The sequence below is a fragment of the Lynx canadensis genome, chromosome D2 (genome assembly GCF_007474595.2).
Source record: "Lynx canadensis isolate LIC74 chromosome D2, mLynCan4.pri.v2, whole genome shotgun sequence".
Lineage (NCBI taxonomy): Eukaryota > Metazoa > Chordata > Mammalia > Carnivora > Felidae > Lynx > Lynx canadensis.
This window is the reverse complement of record NC_044313.2, coordinates 11030981-11047060: the sequence shown is the minus strand read 5'-3', so window position 1 is coordinate 11047060 and position 16080 is coordinate 11030981. Positions and strand designations below refer to the sequence as shown.

The 16080-nt window shown below is 45.9% G+C and overlaps 1 protein-coding gene across 1 annotated transcript in view; it reads left to right on the top strand.

Annotated features, from left to right (window-relative positions):
* Positions 1–663: 663 nt before the first annotated feature.
* Positions 664–16080, top strand: part of PLPP4 (phospholipid phosphatase 4) — a 127376-nt gene continuing 111959 nt past the window's right edge. The window contains exon 1 of the mRNA XM_030334804.1: positions 664–735. Coding sequence (XP_030190664.1) covers positions 680–735 — 56 coding nt within the window. The 5' untranslated portion in view covers positions 664–679. The remainder of the gene's footprint in view (positions 736–16080) is intronic.

Below are 16080 nucleotides of genomic sequence, written 5' to 3'. Positions count from 1 at the left end.
GGGAAGAATTTCAGGTTGGCAAGGGGTAGGGAGAGCAAAAAAGCGGGAGGGAGGGTGCGGGGCTCCGCAGGAGCAGAGGTTGTCGGGGCTGCCTGGGCCTGAGAATCCCCCGGCGCGTCTCCGCCACCTGCCCACGTGCGTGCGTGCGCCGGGAGCCCGAGGCCGGCCAGCGGGAGTCGGAGGCCGAGCCCGGAGCCGCAGAGCAGCCGCAGGCGGAGACCCAGCGAGCGCGCTGCCCCGGGAGCCGAGCGCAGGGGCCGCCCACTGGCGGGGGAGCCGGGGAGCGCGAGGGGAGGCGGCGGCGGGCCAGCGGCGGCGGGGCTTCCCCGGGCTTCCCCTCCCCTCGCCCGGGCAGGCGCGGAGGCGGCGCTCGGCGCCAGGGCGCGGGGAGTCCCCAGGGCGCCCCCGGCTCGGCGCGGGGCCGCGGGGCGGGGAGCGGCGGGCGCGGCGTCCGCGAGCCCCCGGGCCCCGCGGCGGGGAGGTTCGGGCGAGCCACTCCCCAGCGCCCGCCCGCCCCGCCCGGCGCCCGCCTCCCGCCCCCGCCCGCGGCCTGTAGCGCGCCTCCCTCGCCGCCCCGGGTCTGGCGAGCCGGCGCCGGTCGAGCTGCGGGAGCCGCCGAGAGCACCATCCGCCGCCACCGCCGCCCGCCGCCGCCCCGGGAGCTTCTCCGGACCGCACCATGCGGGAGCTGGCCATCGAGATCGGGGTCCGGGCCCTGCTCTTCGGAGTGTTCGTGTAAGTAGTGGTGCGCCGCGGGCGGGGGCGCGCGGACGCGGGGACCCACGGACCGAGCGTGTCTGCGCCCCAACTTTGTTTGCGCCACCGCGTCCCTTCGGGGCCTGGATTCGAGGTCTCCTCCCCGCCCAGTGCCCGGGATGTGTCCTACGGGACCGTCCTGGTCCCCTTCCAGGGACCCTGGGCGCGGAGGGACCCACGTACGCCGGACGAAGACTCGCTCCCGCCACCCCCATCGCGCCAGGGAGCGGGACCGGCCGCCGCTCGGGCCCCCTCGCCTGCGCTTGTCGCCGGCTGCGCACCAGCTGCCCGGGGACTCAGGTTGCACCCCTGGAAGCGGGAGCGCAACCTCGCTCGCGCACTCGGGAAGTTTCTCTTTCTGTGCGATCTTCTGAGCCCGACGTTTGCAGTCCTTCCTCCTGGCCCATCTCCCATCGCCGTGCGCAGGGCCAGGCTGGATCTCCTTCCGTGGCCCTGGCCCTGGCTTTGGCGACCGGGGTTCAGGTGAGCGTTTCCCCCAGGAGACGTTTGCGGTACTTCTCTGGCTAGAAAACTGTTGCTGCGGAGGCTGGGGAAGTCGGGGACCGCAGCCCGAGGTACGGGATCCGTACGCCCCGAGCTCAGTGCGGAGCCCTTGTCCGCTTAGGGTGCGGGCGGGCGCTAATGGGGATAGCAGCGAAATGCCTCTGGTGGCTCCGAGCGGCTGGTACCTGGAAAAAGCGATCTTGGAAAGAGGAGGGGGCTCCGGGCGCAGGCTCTTTTAGAGATGTCTGAACCCCAGGGCGCCTCAGGGACCCGCTACCCGCCGGCCCCCGAGGCCCAAGCAGCAGAGAGCTGTCGCCGTCTCTGCCTTTCAGATCCGAGCCTTTAACACCAGCTCAGACCCACTCCACAGCCCCCTATGATCTCTTGCCAGGCAGGCGACTGCACCTGCACTTGACCCTACGTTAGCTTGTCAGGTTCTCTTTGCCCCTCCGCCCATGACTGTTTTCTGACACATTTGAAATATTAAAGTTGCATGAACTTTCTGGACTTGCCAGGTTCTTTTGAAAAGCCCATGCATGCAGACATTCCAAACAGGAGGCCCCTCTCTGGATTTCTGCCCCAGCCTGGAGTCATTGATGGCAGGTGGGAGGCTGTGAGTTGACTTCTGTTTCGTGCAGCCCAGGGTATACACATGGAAAGAAAGACCCTTTCTTGCATGTTTTTCTTTACTAGGGATTAAATTCATCCAGAGTATTGATTCACACCATCATAAAGGGTGATGAGTTCCCCCAGATGCAGGCAAGCCCCCTCTCCCAGCTTCTGACTAAACACTGCTGTTATTCAGTGCGAAGAAGGAATTAGAAGAACTTCAGTTGGGTTTTGATGCATTTGGAAAAACAAAAAAACACTTTTCCCTTCTCTTACTCCATCTTTCTACCTTTGGAACATATATTAAAAGTAGAGATGGCTGTGTGATCAGATGGGGCCAGATCTGATTGGCAGATAGGCTAGTTCCATTATATTATTATATGATAGAAATGATAAAATAGTGTTCAGTGCACAGGATTTACCAGACGTTTGTTTGGTAAATGTGAGTGTGCGTAATGCTGAAATAAAGTGAGGTAGGCTGGTAGGCTGCCTGGTTTGATTGTTGCTGGAAATTGTCAGATAATGAAAGGGTCCAACGGTATGCAAATATTTATATTGTTTTCAGATTTCAAATAGCCCCCAAAACATTTATGAGATGTTTACAGATATATGACACTCTGTGCAGTGGCTTTGAAAATGTGATAATTACTGCTTTATGTGCTTTTTTGCTTCCTCAAGGAACGTTATGTAAAAATCAGGCAGTTTTATATTCTTTTCTCCAAAGTTCCCCTTTGTATTAATTAATGGGGGATATGCCGTTACTCAAAGGGAAACATTTGGGCACTGATGGTGTTTTGGGGTGATTCCCTGATTTTCTGTCAGTTGGAACCAGTACAGTGGATCCAACTTGTGGCTCTTTTACCTGCAAAGACCAGCTTTGGTATCGGTGTGAGACTGCCTGGGTGGGAATCTTGGATGTTCAGATGCTTTATCATCAGGCAGAGATAACGACTTCCGGAAGGACAGGCTAGGCGCACATAGATACAGATGACCCTTTGTTTTCTTAGATAAGCTTCTGGTGGGATAACAGAGGCTGGATTTTAGGGGAAGGTTTGTTCTTCCTTTCTCCAGCGCTGGTCTGATGGCAAGATTTCAGTGGTTTGTACCCACCTGTGCTCATGAAGGTGGTGGTCTCCGTAGCAGAGTGGGTTGAGAAAATCCTTCTGGGCAAGCTGCATCCACTTTCTCTGCAGCTGGGTCCAGTGTAGCTGATAAAAGTCATCACCTGCTTCTGCTCGTTGTATGTACACTATTTCTCAGGATAAGAGAATAATCTTTTTGGGGGGAGGGGAGACACCTTGCTTCTTTGCAAACTTGTGCCTCTGGGAGGACGTCACCTGTAGATGCACCTGTTCTGTGATTATATTTTCTCTGAGTGAGAGCAAGACCCCACTGCCTGAGGCCCACATGCTCCTGTAGACTTGAAGTGAGTGCTAATGAAATGCAGTTTTGGACCTTGAGGTTGTAGGGTTATATGCTTTTCCTTTCTACTTAGGGAACCACTTCTCTGTCTCTAGGCCAGGTTTAGTGCTGAGGTTTGGCGATTCAGGATCCCAAGAGCATGCCCTCCAGGCACCCCCCGTAGACCATCCAAGAGATGTGCAATGTCCTTTGGGCAGCCCTGACCAAGAAGTTCAAACCACCGGGAAGAAAATTAGTAACGAGTAACACAAATCAGGGCTGCCACAGAAAGCTTAACCGAACAGGGAATGAAATGGTTAGAGGAGCCCAGTGTTTAGGAAAAATCAAAGTACAATGTGTGGCTTTGAGGCTGCATTTAGTGCTCTGAAGCTTGCCCGGAGGCCCCTTTGCTCTTACTTATGGAGTGTGGGCAGAGCAGAGAGGAGGAGCTTCAGTGGGCTTCCTCCATTTTCCTGCCACCCAAGGCTCCGCAGATTCTGTGAGCTTGTGTGTACCTGCAAAGCCAGCACCGGACCTCGGTGAGCAAACGCAGTGTGGATACAAGGTGGTCAGTCAACAGCCTCGCAGCCAGTGTTACACTGTTGGTAGTATATTACCTCCACTTTTACTGCTGTCACCAGTACAGTAAGTGCCATTTATTGAAGGTTTATTACGTGCCAGGCAGTAATGAAGATGATCACACAGATTTAACCCTTACACACACTCCACGAAGCGGGTATGTTGGCATTTGTGTTCACGCATGAAGAGGCCGAAGCAAAGACAGGTTAAGGAACCGCCCAAGTCACAGAGCGAATATGGGAAGCCCTGAGATCCAAATCTAGATGGTCCTTCTGCGTCATCTGGACTCTCAGTCACCTCGCTATACTGCTTCAGGAAGAATAACAGCCGGTGAGCGGCTCTCAAGGGTTTACTGTGCATAAGACATTCAAACAAAGAAACCAAGATTTAGACAGGGTAAGTAGCTGGCCTGAGGACACTCAGGTAGCAGGAGGTATAATCTGGATCTGAACAGGCAGCTGAACCCCACGTCCCACAGCCATCAGCCGCTGAGATAGAATGTGTCTGGCACCAGACTTTGGAAACTAGAGCAAAAGTGACTGCATCCTAGAAGCGATCCCCTTACCGTGACCTATTGTCTCCGGAGAAGCAAATGAATGGCGTAGAATGATGTGTGGGAAGAGGCGTCACTCTGGTTCTCAGAGCAGACTCTTAGGATGACATTTCAAAGGGCATGGGGTGGTAGTTATGGGTCCCATGCCCTAAGAGACGGGATTAGGATATGTTACAGACTTTGCAGCGTCTCCCTTAGTCTCTGGAGCCCAGAGGGTGAGGTGTGGGGAGAGAAACTTGCAGGTCAGAACCTAATTGGTAGATTAAAGAACTGGAGGGTGTGTATACTCTCTCTTGCACCTTTTGGCCCTTGCCTCCAGGACATCAGTTGATCCGGAAAACCCTTTCTTTATAGCGCTGCAGAAAGGGCTCTGGAAATAAGACAACAATCAGAAATGCCGGTGGAGGGGGAAGGCGATCTACCTGTTTCACCTGTGAGCCCAGGTTCCCTGGGGTCCTCAGTCCCTCTCTCCACTACCCGCTCTGAGTGGCCCCCTGTCTGGGATGTCCCTCTGGGAGCTGTGGGTTGCTCAGCGAGTGGATGACATTTGCCTCAATTCAGATCAATCCTGTGTCTTTCTTGGAGCACTTCCTGTGCAGGAGACCTGTACTGGGTGCGGGGAGGGGGGGGTGGGGAGGGTGTTTGAAGAAGGCTGGGGGGGGGGGGCCCCTGGGAGCTCACAGGTTGGCCGAGCAAGCACACAGTGGACCACTAGTGATTTTCCCCAGTGTAATCGCTTGCTTTGGAAGTTTTTCCTCCCAACGTTTTTATCATCCATCCAGGTGACAGATGCTTATTTGGCACCTTCTAGGGGCCAGCACTGTACGAGTTCTTTTCCTTCCCCTTCGTTGGTGCACTCTGGTTGGTATCATTCCAAACAGACACAGGGAAACTTGGCACCTTTGCTGGTCCAGGTGATTTGCCTGAGGGCACTAGCTGTCAGGTAGGATTTTTGGAGTAGTGACGGAAACTAACGTATCTTGCAGTATTACCCTGAAGAGTCCTGTCCGGGGCTCGAGGCCAAGGACAGTTGTGGTAGTTGGAGCAAAGCGCTCAGTTTACTGAGGAGGGGTTAATTAGCCCCGGGAGGGATGGGAAGGTGGGGACAGGTGCCAGGGAAGGCTGCCCAGAACTGGCACCTCACCTGAGTCTTGAGTATCCAGCAGCAGGCCCGAGGACATTCCTGTGGACAGAGTGGCCTGGAGCAAAGGCCTAGAGGTCTGGAGGCACATTTTGGATGGGGATCAGGTCTCTGGGCGTGGCCTCAGCATAGAGTGTGGGTCTGGAGGTGGCTGGTAGGAGGGGCAGGAAGTGAGTCTGGGACAGCAATGTGGGTGGTCTCAGTGCCCTGCTGGGAAGCATGGACATTCCTTTATAAGCAGTAACTGGGGAGCCCCGGGAGATTTGAAACAAAAAAGCATCATGGTAAGACACTTGCCTGGTGGTGGAAAATGACAGCTCCCTCGGGCACGTAGGCCCTGTTTACGTTTGTAAGTGACAGTACCCAGCTGCTGTGCCCCACGGTGTGTGCGCTCTGGGGGCCTGGGTTGCGGTCAGCTGTCTCCGTGGCTGGCTCCATACTGCCAGCTGTTGGATTGTGGGGGCCGGCACTGTGTCATCGTCTTCTTTGCTTTGTCTATATTCCCAGCCAGGCCTTGCCACCAGCGCGGTCTGTGCCTCTTGAGTGCTCACCAGATTGCGATCGATTTCTGATGGCCATTTCTGATGGTCACATAGACCCCAGGGCGATCTGCCTCAGTGCAGAATGAGGCTTCCTTAAAGGTTTGCCGACCACGTGCATCAGACTTTCCTGGGGCCCAGCTCAGACTTCACTGAATCAACATATGGAAGGGAGCCCTGGGAATCTGCATTTTCAACAGGTGCGCCTTCTGTCCACCACATTTGGGGACTACTGACGTGCAGCCTACGCCTTCTTGTGCTGGAGGGTCTCCTCTGGTTCTTTTCCGGCTGCACAGACTACCCTTCCCCAACTCCTGCCATCAGGTGGGGCCATATGGAACGTGGGTGTTTGACAGGTGGTGAGCTCCGGTTGGGGCAGCGTAAACTTAGTGGCCTTTAGTGGCCTGTCATTGTCCTCCTCTGTTGGGGACGAGCATGCAGCTGTGTGTTGAGACGGCAGAACTTCTCCACGTAAGCAGAGAGACAGCTTCCCTGGAGAGTCATAGCATTGGCAGTGGACTTTGTGGGCCAGAAGGAAACTTTTTGCGTTAATGGCGATTTTAGGGATTGATTAGCTACTGAAGCACAAGTCTGTTCCATCTGGCTAATACACTTGGAATAATTTTGCTTGCTCTCTAGAAACAAAGTCATTTGAGGCAAAGTGGTATGATGAAAGACTATGGACTTTGGAGCTAGACAGGTCTATGTTTGGATTTTAGCTCTGCCACTAACCAGCAAGTTGCCTAAAATCTCCGAACCTCGATTTCTTCTTGTGGGAAAGAAGAACAATACTTACCTCATTGGATGTTAGTAGATAAGATGCTTTTTTTTTTTTATAACCCCTGTCTTTAAAAAATTTTTTTTTTTAATGTTTACTCATTTATTTTTGAGAGAGTGTGTGAGCGGGGGAGGGACAGGGAGAGAGACAAAGAATCTGAAGCAGGCCCCAGGTTCCGAGCTGTCAGCACAGAGGCTGATGCGGGGCTGGAATCCACAAACTGTGAGATCATGAGATCATGACCTGAGTCGAAGTTGGACGCTTAACCGACTGAGCCACCCAGGCGCCCTAGGAGATAAGGTGCTTTAAGCACCTACAGTACATGGAACAAAAATGAGATGCCTTCTCCCCACTCTTATGAATCTCTATTACGTATAGTTGGTGTCTGAGAATAGCAGTGTAGCACAGTGGTCAGGACCATGGCCTTTGGCATTGGTTGCTGAGGCTTGAATCCAGATTTTGACACTTATTAGTTGCATGAGCCTTTGGGGAAAGTATTTATCCAGCTTAGATCCTTGTTTCTCCCTCTGTTCCACAGAAAAAATAGCAGTACCCATGAACGTAAGGCTTGGGAGTATTAAATGAGAGAGTATTCAGCTCATCATGGGTGCTCAGTAAATGGAAATGTTATTACCATTGTCCTTTTGTTAAGATGAATCCATAATGTACGCTAAATAGAAACGCTATAGGTAGCTAACAATACTCTGATCACAAATGATTTACTACGGGATTTCTATAAACTAGTAAACTTCTTTAAATACATTTCGCATGATTCCTTTTAGTCCCCGTGAGGCAAGTATGTAACTTGAGCTCATGAATGAGCTCATTCAGTGAGCCGTACCCCCATAGAGCAGCGTGGCTGGCTCGCTGTCTAATGGACGGGTGGTCCCAGTACTGTCGTTTCTCATATGTGACTTACATTGCTGGCCGTTTACAACAGTGATTTTAGGACATCAAATCCGAAGGGGCATTAGCATAACTGCATTGGACCATGTGAAAGGAAAATGCTGCATTCCTATCATTTTCTTCCGACACCCAGTGTCCGAAGCCCTGCGCAGGGAGTTTTCTATCAGACACCCTCCCGGGGCCCTGTCCACCCCCAGTCGGGGTGGGTGGAGTGCGGTGAGCATCTCTTCCCTCCCTGGGGAGGCTTCTGCCTTGTCATCTGGTAAATGGAGCAGCCTTCTGCTTGAAATATTATTTGCCACTGTAAAGTGAGTCTGCTGAACCCAGAATTCTGAGAATTGATGATGTTCTGCCACAGGGAGATAAATGCTTATAACACGACGAAAAGGAGATCATTAGTTTCATAACTTGTAGACAAAGTTATCTCAGTTATAAAGATGATGCCGTTTATGACCCACACAAGGCTCATAAAAGCACCATACCTCCCTCTATTTTCCTATGATAGTGTTCTTAAATATGAAAATCATCATAGTAATACTTGTTTCTTTAGTAAATATAACCTGTGGGTGAATCAGAAGCACCGGTTTACAGTGCGGAGGTGGACTGACACAGAACCATACCCGCCGGTGCCATCATTAACCAAAGGCACAAAGGTGTAGAGGGACTTGGAGATGTCCCGGGATGGACGAGCAGGAGGCACAGAGAATCTGGGAGTCTTGAGCCCAGGGATGGTCGCATCACCAGCTTTCAATATGTGACTGAAAAACTGTCCTACAAAGGTGAGAGACTAGTTGTGATTCGGTCTCCACTGCAGACAAAGGAGCAAGAAACAGGGTCAGAATCCGTAGGAGGAGCATTTAGGTTGGTTTTCAGAAAAGTAGGCAGTCTGCCAGTCACTGGGAGACATTTCTTTTCTCCTTTTCCGAAGGGTTTTAAAAACATTTTTATGAAAGTGTTAGTTCGAACCATATGCAGTGGCTGATATTTGACTGTTTTGACCTACAAAAGCAAGAATTTCATTGAATTCAACCTAAAAATAAAATACACAAGGAAACAAATGCATGATTTATAATTGCACAGCTTCCCAGAATACCCTCTGCCCACCAAGCCCCATTTCCCCCGCCCCCAGGGTTCAGTTCTGAGCTCCATATAAATGGAATCATACAGCAGGTACTTTTTCATACGGCTGCTTTGCTCAGCGTGTTTTTGAGATTTATCCATGTTGTACTTAGTTGTAGTTTGTTAATTCTTATTGCCATAGAGCTTTCATGGCATGACTTACCTCTTGCTTTACTCATTTTGCTGTTTATGGATATTGGGGTTATTTGTTGATTTGGGCTAATGCTGTTATTGTCTGTCTGTCTTCTTTCTTTCTTCCTTTCTTTTTTTTCGTGAACATATTTGTAATTTCTGTTGGGTATATACCTAGGAGTGGAAATGCTAGGTTGTTATTCACTTGAGGTTTTTAAAGAAGGATTTGGCCTTTCTTCGTCTAGCTCCGCTTCTGAATTAGGGATGTGTGCTGCTTTAATCTCCATCTGTTGAGCAGTTACTTTGTGAAAGCCCGTGGTGGCCCTGAATGCCCTGAAGAAGCCACGAGCTGGGTCCCCACTCTACAGGCAGGCAGGCAGGCAGGCAGCCTGGCCACCGTAGTCAGTGCAGGGGCTTTGGAATTATTTTCTGACTGCTGATTGCAAGGGTGTGCCCTAGCTTGCTCATCTGTGAAGTGGGGATAAGAAATAACACCTGCCAGGGGGCTGGCTGTAAGGATGAAATGATGTGTAACAGGTGCCAGCTACAAAGCTGGTACATAGTGGTAAAGCCACTCTGTGTCCCTGGCTCCATCATGCTTCCTGTGGGCAGGTGGAGATGAAGGTGAGTGAAAAACCCCCCTAATATCACAGCGTAATAATAAGAAGAAGAATGCAGCTCTTAGCACCACAGGAGAGCTGCGCCTTGAACTAGGATTTCAGAAGTCTGGGGGAAGCATTCTGAATAATCATCCAAGAAATCACTGACAAAATGAATTGACCAATACCTGTGTACGTGTCAGTATCTTTTCATTGACCTGTATCTCCACTTTGGTTACAGAGGGAGGAAAGGAGACGAGCTTTAACATGTACTGTAGATCAACTTTGTTCTAGGCACTTGTCACACCTTAGATGATTCCATCTTTGCAAGTCCCTTGCCACCCCCCCCCCCCCCCCCCCCCCCCCCCCGCCGCAAGAGGTGATATTATTGTCCTGATTTACACAGTAAGGAGTTAACACTCCTCATATACAGAAAGCTCTTGCCAATCAATGAGAAAAGAGCAGAGCTCTTAAAGAGAAGAGTGGGCAGCAGAACTAACAGGGAACTAGTAATACAAATAGCGAACGCACCTTTATAAATCTGTGATTTCCATAGAAAGGCAAAATATCCATCTGAAAGCAGCAAAATGACATTGCATATAGATCAGCACACACTTTTTATTGTGCTGGGACCAAAGAATGTGGAGCCATTGAAATTAGTAACATAGACGACTATTTGTTGACTTGCGGAAGATACCCATAAATTGTGAAGTGGTAAAAAGTAGGTTATGTAAGTGTGCGCGATGCTACTTTCATAGGGTAATGTAATGAAATCAGTTTGTGTTGATATCTATAAGGAAAATCGCTATAAAGATATACAACAAAATTGTAACAGTGGTTATTTTAGCCGATGGAATTATATAATATTTGCTTTTTTCTTCATGCTATTTATTGCCTACATTATTTTACAGTAAACATTTATTACCTTCATATAGAATCAGAAAAATCAATGTAGAAGTTTCCTGTTATGGGGAGGGGAAGAACCTAATGAAATATTCTTAGATGGGGCTGTGTGATCTTTTTGTGATTGCTTTAGACATATCTGTAGCGGGAATGTGTCAAAAATCAACCTTTCTATATTTAATATCAACTAAAATATTGAAAGGAAAACCAGAAGGTAAAGATTAACACCCAGATGTGCAAGGTTGTGGTGAAACAGATGTGATCTGAGGCTGCAGGTGGAAATGTAAATGGACATAAGCCTTTAAAAAAATTTTTTTTAACGTGTATTCATTTTTGATAGAGACAGAGCATGAGTGAGGGAGGGGCAGGGAGAGAAGGAAACACAGAATCTGAAGCAGGTTCCAGGCTCTGAGCTGTCAGCACAGAGCCCGACACAGGGCTTGAACCCACCCATGAGATGGTGACCTGAGCCGAAGTTGGCCGCTTAACCCACTGAGCCCCCCAGGCACCCTGGACATAAGCCTTTTGAAGAGTGGTATTTCAGTGCATAGACAGACCTGAAATTATTCCTGTCCTTTGACTTAGAAGTGTTAGAAAAATATGTTGAGGCACTGATGTAGAGATGCAAAAATATCCTCATGTATAAGATATTCACTGCTGTGTTCCATAAAAGCAAATGTATTTGTCAAATAAAACTAAAATAAAAGTCAAATGGTCAACACTGGAAGAATAGTTTGATAAATTATGGACACGATAAATTGTCTATTAAAACGATAATTTTGAAAATTGGGAAGAAACATGGTAACATTTTATGATGTAGTAGTTAAAGGGAAAAAGGACTCTCCAAAAATAGATGTCAGAGTTAAACTGTGGGCAGCATGTTTGATTTGGGCAAATATTAGAAAGGATTTTACACAGAAGAGCATGTATGTAATGGGAATGAATGTTTCTCTTCACTTAAACATTTTCTTTAAGATTATGAAATAGTTAGGGGCACCTGGGTGGCTCAGTCGGTTGAGCGTCCGACTTCAGCTCAGGTCATGATCTCTCGGTTCGTGAGTTTGAGCCCCGTGTCGGGCTCTGTGCTGACAGCTCAGAACCTGGAGCCTGGTTCGAATTCTGTGTACCCACCTCTCTCTGCCCCGCCCATGCTCATGCTCTGTCTCTCCCTGTCTTTCAATAATAAGTAAACATTAAAAAAAATTTTTTTAAGATTATGAAATAGTTGGAAAAATTGAAACAACAGAGAAGGGTAAGGATGGCTTACCTCTCTCAGGACTGCTTCACCTCTCTGCCCGTTCATTCCCTTCACTTTTTAAAGTCAAACTTTTAAACAATGTGTACTCTTTTGTGGGACTATGTTGCCTGGCACGTTTCTGAGATTCATCTATGTTGTGCTCAGTTGTAGTTTGTGTGTGTGTGTGTGTGTACATAAAATATACATTTTGAATATATTATGTATTTACACATAATAAAAATATAGGTAAATATAAAATAAAATAAAAGTTTAATAAAAACTGAGACACTCTGACAAAATTTTTTTTTTTTTACTTAACTTAGATCTACTTGATTCTTTTTATTGGCTGTGGGTATTTCATCATATTAACCTACTCAGGGAATTTTAGGGTGTTTTCATGTCTCAGTACAACAGACAACATTGCAATTGTGCTTACACTGTAGTGCACCTGTTAAAGTAAGGCTGTCCATGTTTACATTCTGTTTTTCGACATCCTTGCCAATGCTGGGTGTTGGTAATGTTTTATATTTGTACCGTAGGACAGAATATTACATTTGTATCTTTTCATTGTGTATTGGCAGTTTTTATTTCCTTTTTAAAATTAGGTTTTAATTTTGGGGTGCCTGGGTGGCTCAGTTGGTTAAGCATCCGACTTTGGCTCACGTTATGGTCTCACAGTTCATGTGTTCAAGTCCCACAATTGGCTCTGTGCTGACAGCTCAGAGCCTGGAGCCTGCTTCAGATTCTGTGTCTCCCTCTCTGTCTGCCCCTCTCCTGTTCATGCTCTGTCTCTCTCTCTCTCTCTCTGTCTCTCAAGACTAAAGAAATGTTAAAAAAATTTTAATTAAGTTTTAATTTTAATTCCATTATGGTTAATATGTAGTGTTATATTAGTTGCAGGTATACAGTATAGCGATTCAACAATTACGTATATCACCCAGTTACTTATCAGGACAAGTGCACTTCTTAATCCCCATCACCCATTTCACCCATCCCCCACTCATCTTCCCTCTGGTGACCATCTGTTTGCTCTCTATAGTTAAACATCTGTTTCTCAGTTTGTCTCTCTCTCTTTTTCCTTTGCTTGTTTGTTTTGTTTCTTAAATTCCACATGTATGTGAAATCATATGGTATTTGTCATTCTCTGACTTATTTCACTTAGCATTATACTCTCTAGTTCCATCCACATCGTTGCAAATGGCGAGACTTCATTCTTTTTATGGTTGAATAATATTCCATTGTGTATGTATATATATACACACACATATATAAACACACATACACACACACACACATCTTTTTTATCCAGTTCATCTATTGATTGACACCTGGGTTGCTTCCATAATGTGGCTTTTGTAAATAATGTTGCTATAAACGGGTACATGTATCCCTTTTAAGTTAGTGTTTTTATATTTTTTTGGGTAGATACCCAGTAGTGCAATTACTGGATCTGTTTTTAACTTTTTAAGGAACCTTCAGTCTATTCACAGTGGCTGCACCAGTTTGCATTCCCACCAACAGTGCACAAGGGTTCCTTTTCCTCCACATCCTTGCCAACACTCATTTCTTGTGTTTTTGAGTTTAGCTATTCTGACAGGTGTGAGGTGATACCTCATTGTGGTTTTGATTTACATTTCCCTGACGGTGAGTGATGTTGAGCATCTTTTCATATGTCTGCTGGCCAATTTGTATTTCTTTAGTGAAATATCATTTCCCTTAATCCATGCTTCATCTTACTGAAGTGTAGGAGTGCTTTATGCCTTAAAGATATGAATCTTTTCTTTCATATGTTGCAGCTATCTTCTCTGTGTCTGTGGTTGACTGTTAAATTTCTTTGCTGTTTCTATTATGCGCACATTTTAATTTTTGTGTAGTTAAATCTATCAGTCTTTCCCTTTATGGTTTCAGAGCTATTCACTTTCTGTCCTATTTAGAAAGTCCTCTTTCATCTAAAATAGAAACGTTCTGTATTGTCTAGTATTTTATGCTTTGTTCTTTAATTTTAATTCTTTAACGTATCAGAAATTTATTTTTATGTATGGAGTGAGGTAGAGGATTTAAATTTCTGTTTCTGTATAGTTTTCAGTTGTGGAGTAGACATTGTCTTCTCCGTGATACCATTACCAGTTACAAATTCCCATATGTCCATGGAATTGCAAGTGAATCTTGTTGCAATTTCAATTCTAAGGTATATGGCCCCTTACCTCTGGGAACAAACATAGCATGGAGGTTAAGACTGCAAGCTCCAGAGTCAGGATGCCTGAGTTCAAAGCACTAATCTTCTGTTACTATCTGTGTGAACTTGGAAGTTGCTTTATCTCTCTGTGCTTTAGTTCCCTGGTCTTAATAATGATATGGATAATAGTGGATACTACTAATAATAATGGATAATGATGCAGTAATTTCATTGTATTGAGATCAGAGAGAGCAGCTTGTGCGGTTTTTGTGTTTCATAACTTGTTCTGATTTTCTGTGTGGCCACATATGTGGTCAATTTTTTGTAAATTTATATAGCTTGAACGTAATGAATAGTTTGTGTTTGATAGGTATAAAGCTCTAAATATATTAAAGCAAGCTGACTATACTATTCAAATCTTTACTTATATTTGAAATAAATGGCAGAGATTGGCCATTTATTCTTACTATATTCTTACTATAAAAAAATTCATTCTTTATAATTTGGTCTTTTTTAAAAAAAAGTAATCTCTACCCACAACATGAGGTTCAAACTCATGACCCTGAGATTAAGAGTAGTATGCTGTACCAACTGAGCCAGCCATGTGCCCCTAACTTGGTCTTTTTAATGTGAAGATATGCTATCTCTCAAACTATGGTAATTAAAGCACTTACATTTTTGGAGGAAGTAACTAATATTTTGTCATACTACTGCCAGCTTATTCTCTGTTTTATTTTTGTGGTGCTTCATTTTGCTTTTTTACCCCGTAATTTCTTGCGTTTAGCTGAATAGCTCAAGGTTTCTTTGCCACCCTTCTTTTTTTCCTTTAGTGATTTGGAGGTCAGAATTCCTATGTCTGCATTTCAGATTAGTGTTCTTAAATTTTATCTCCCTCTGATAAACCTTTTATCATTAAGAAGTTTTCATCTTTGTGTTAATATTCCTTATCTTGAAGTACACTTTATCTAATACAAGATATAGCTAGCTACATTATCTTTTTTGAGGGTAATGCCTGCATAGAATATATTTTCCATCCTTCTACTTTCAACCTACCTGTATTTTATGTTTAATGTATGTGTCTTATAAACATCATTTAGTTGTACCTTTTAATTTTATCCAGTATGGCCAATCTCTGCCATTTATTTCAAGTGGTTAAGCCATTTACATTTAATGCAATTATTGATGTGGTTGAGTTTAAGTCTACCATCTTATTTGTTTTTTATTTGTCCTGTTATTTGTTCCTTTTTTCTCTTTTCTTTAAAATTTTTTAAATGTTTATTTATTGTTGAGAGAGAGAGAGAGAGAGAGAGAGAGAGACAGTGTGTGAGTTGGGGAGGGGCAGAGAGAGAGGGAGACACAGAATCAGAAGCAGACTCCAGGCTCTGAGCTGTCAGCACAGAGCCCAACGCAGGGCTCGAACCCAGGAACTGCAAGATCATCACCTGAACTGAAATTGGACGTTTAACAGACTGAACCACTCAGACACCTCTCTTTTCTTTTAAATTAACATTTGTTGGGGCGCCTGGGTGGCGCAGTCGGTTAAGCGTCCGACTTCAGCCAGGTCACGATCTCACGGTCCGTGAGTTCGAGCCCCGCGTCAGGCTCTGGGCTGATGGCTCAGAGCCTGGAGCCTGTTTCTGATTCTGTGTCTCCCTCTCTCTCTGCCCCTCCCCCGTTCATGCTCTGTCTCTCTCTGTCCCAAAAATAAATAAACGTTGAAAAAAAAAATTTTTAAATTAACATTTGTTAATATGCCATTTTATCTCCTTTATTGTAGTTTTAGCTACACCTCTTCAAAAATTTTAGTAGTTTCTCTAGAGATTACAATATGCATTTTTTTACTTGTCACCATTAAGTCAATATTTCAAACAGATTTCAAATACAGCATAAAATACAGCATAAAAACATTATGACAGCATACTTTCATTTCTTCCCTTATGCCTTTAAAATACTGTCATAGATTTCACTTCTATGTATGAATCACATAAAACATTTGTTTTTGTCTTAAACAGTCCATATACCTTTATAGAAATTACATTGAAAGTATTTACCTACATACTTAGCATTTCCAATGTTCTTTGTTATTTCTTTCAGATTTAGTGTTTTCCTTTAGGATTATATGCCTTCATCCTGAATAACTTCCTTTAG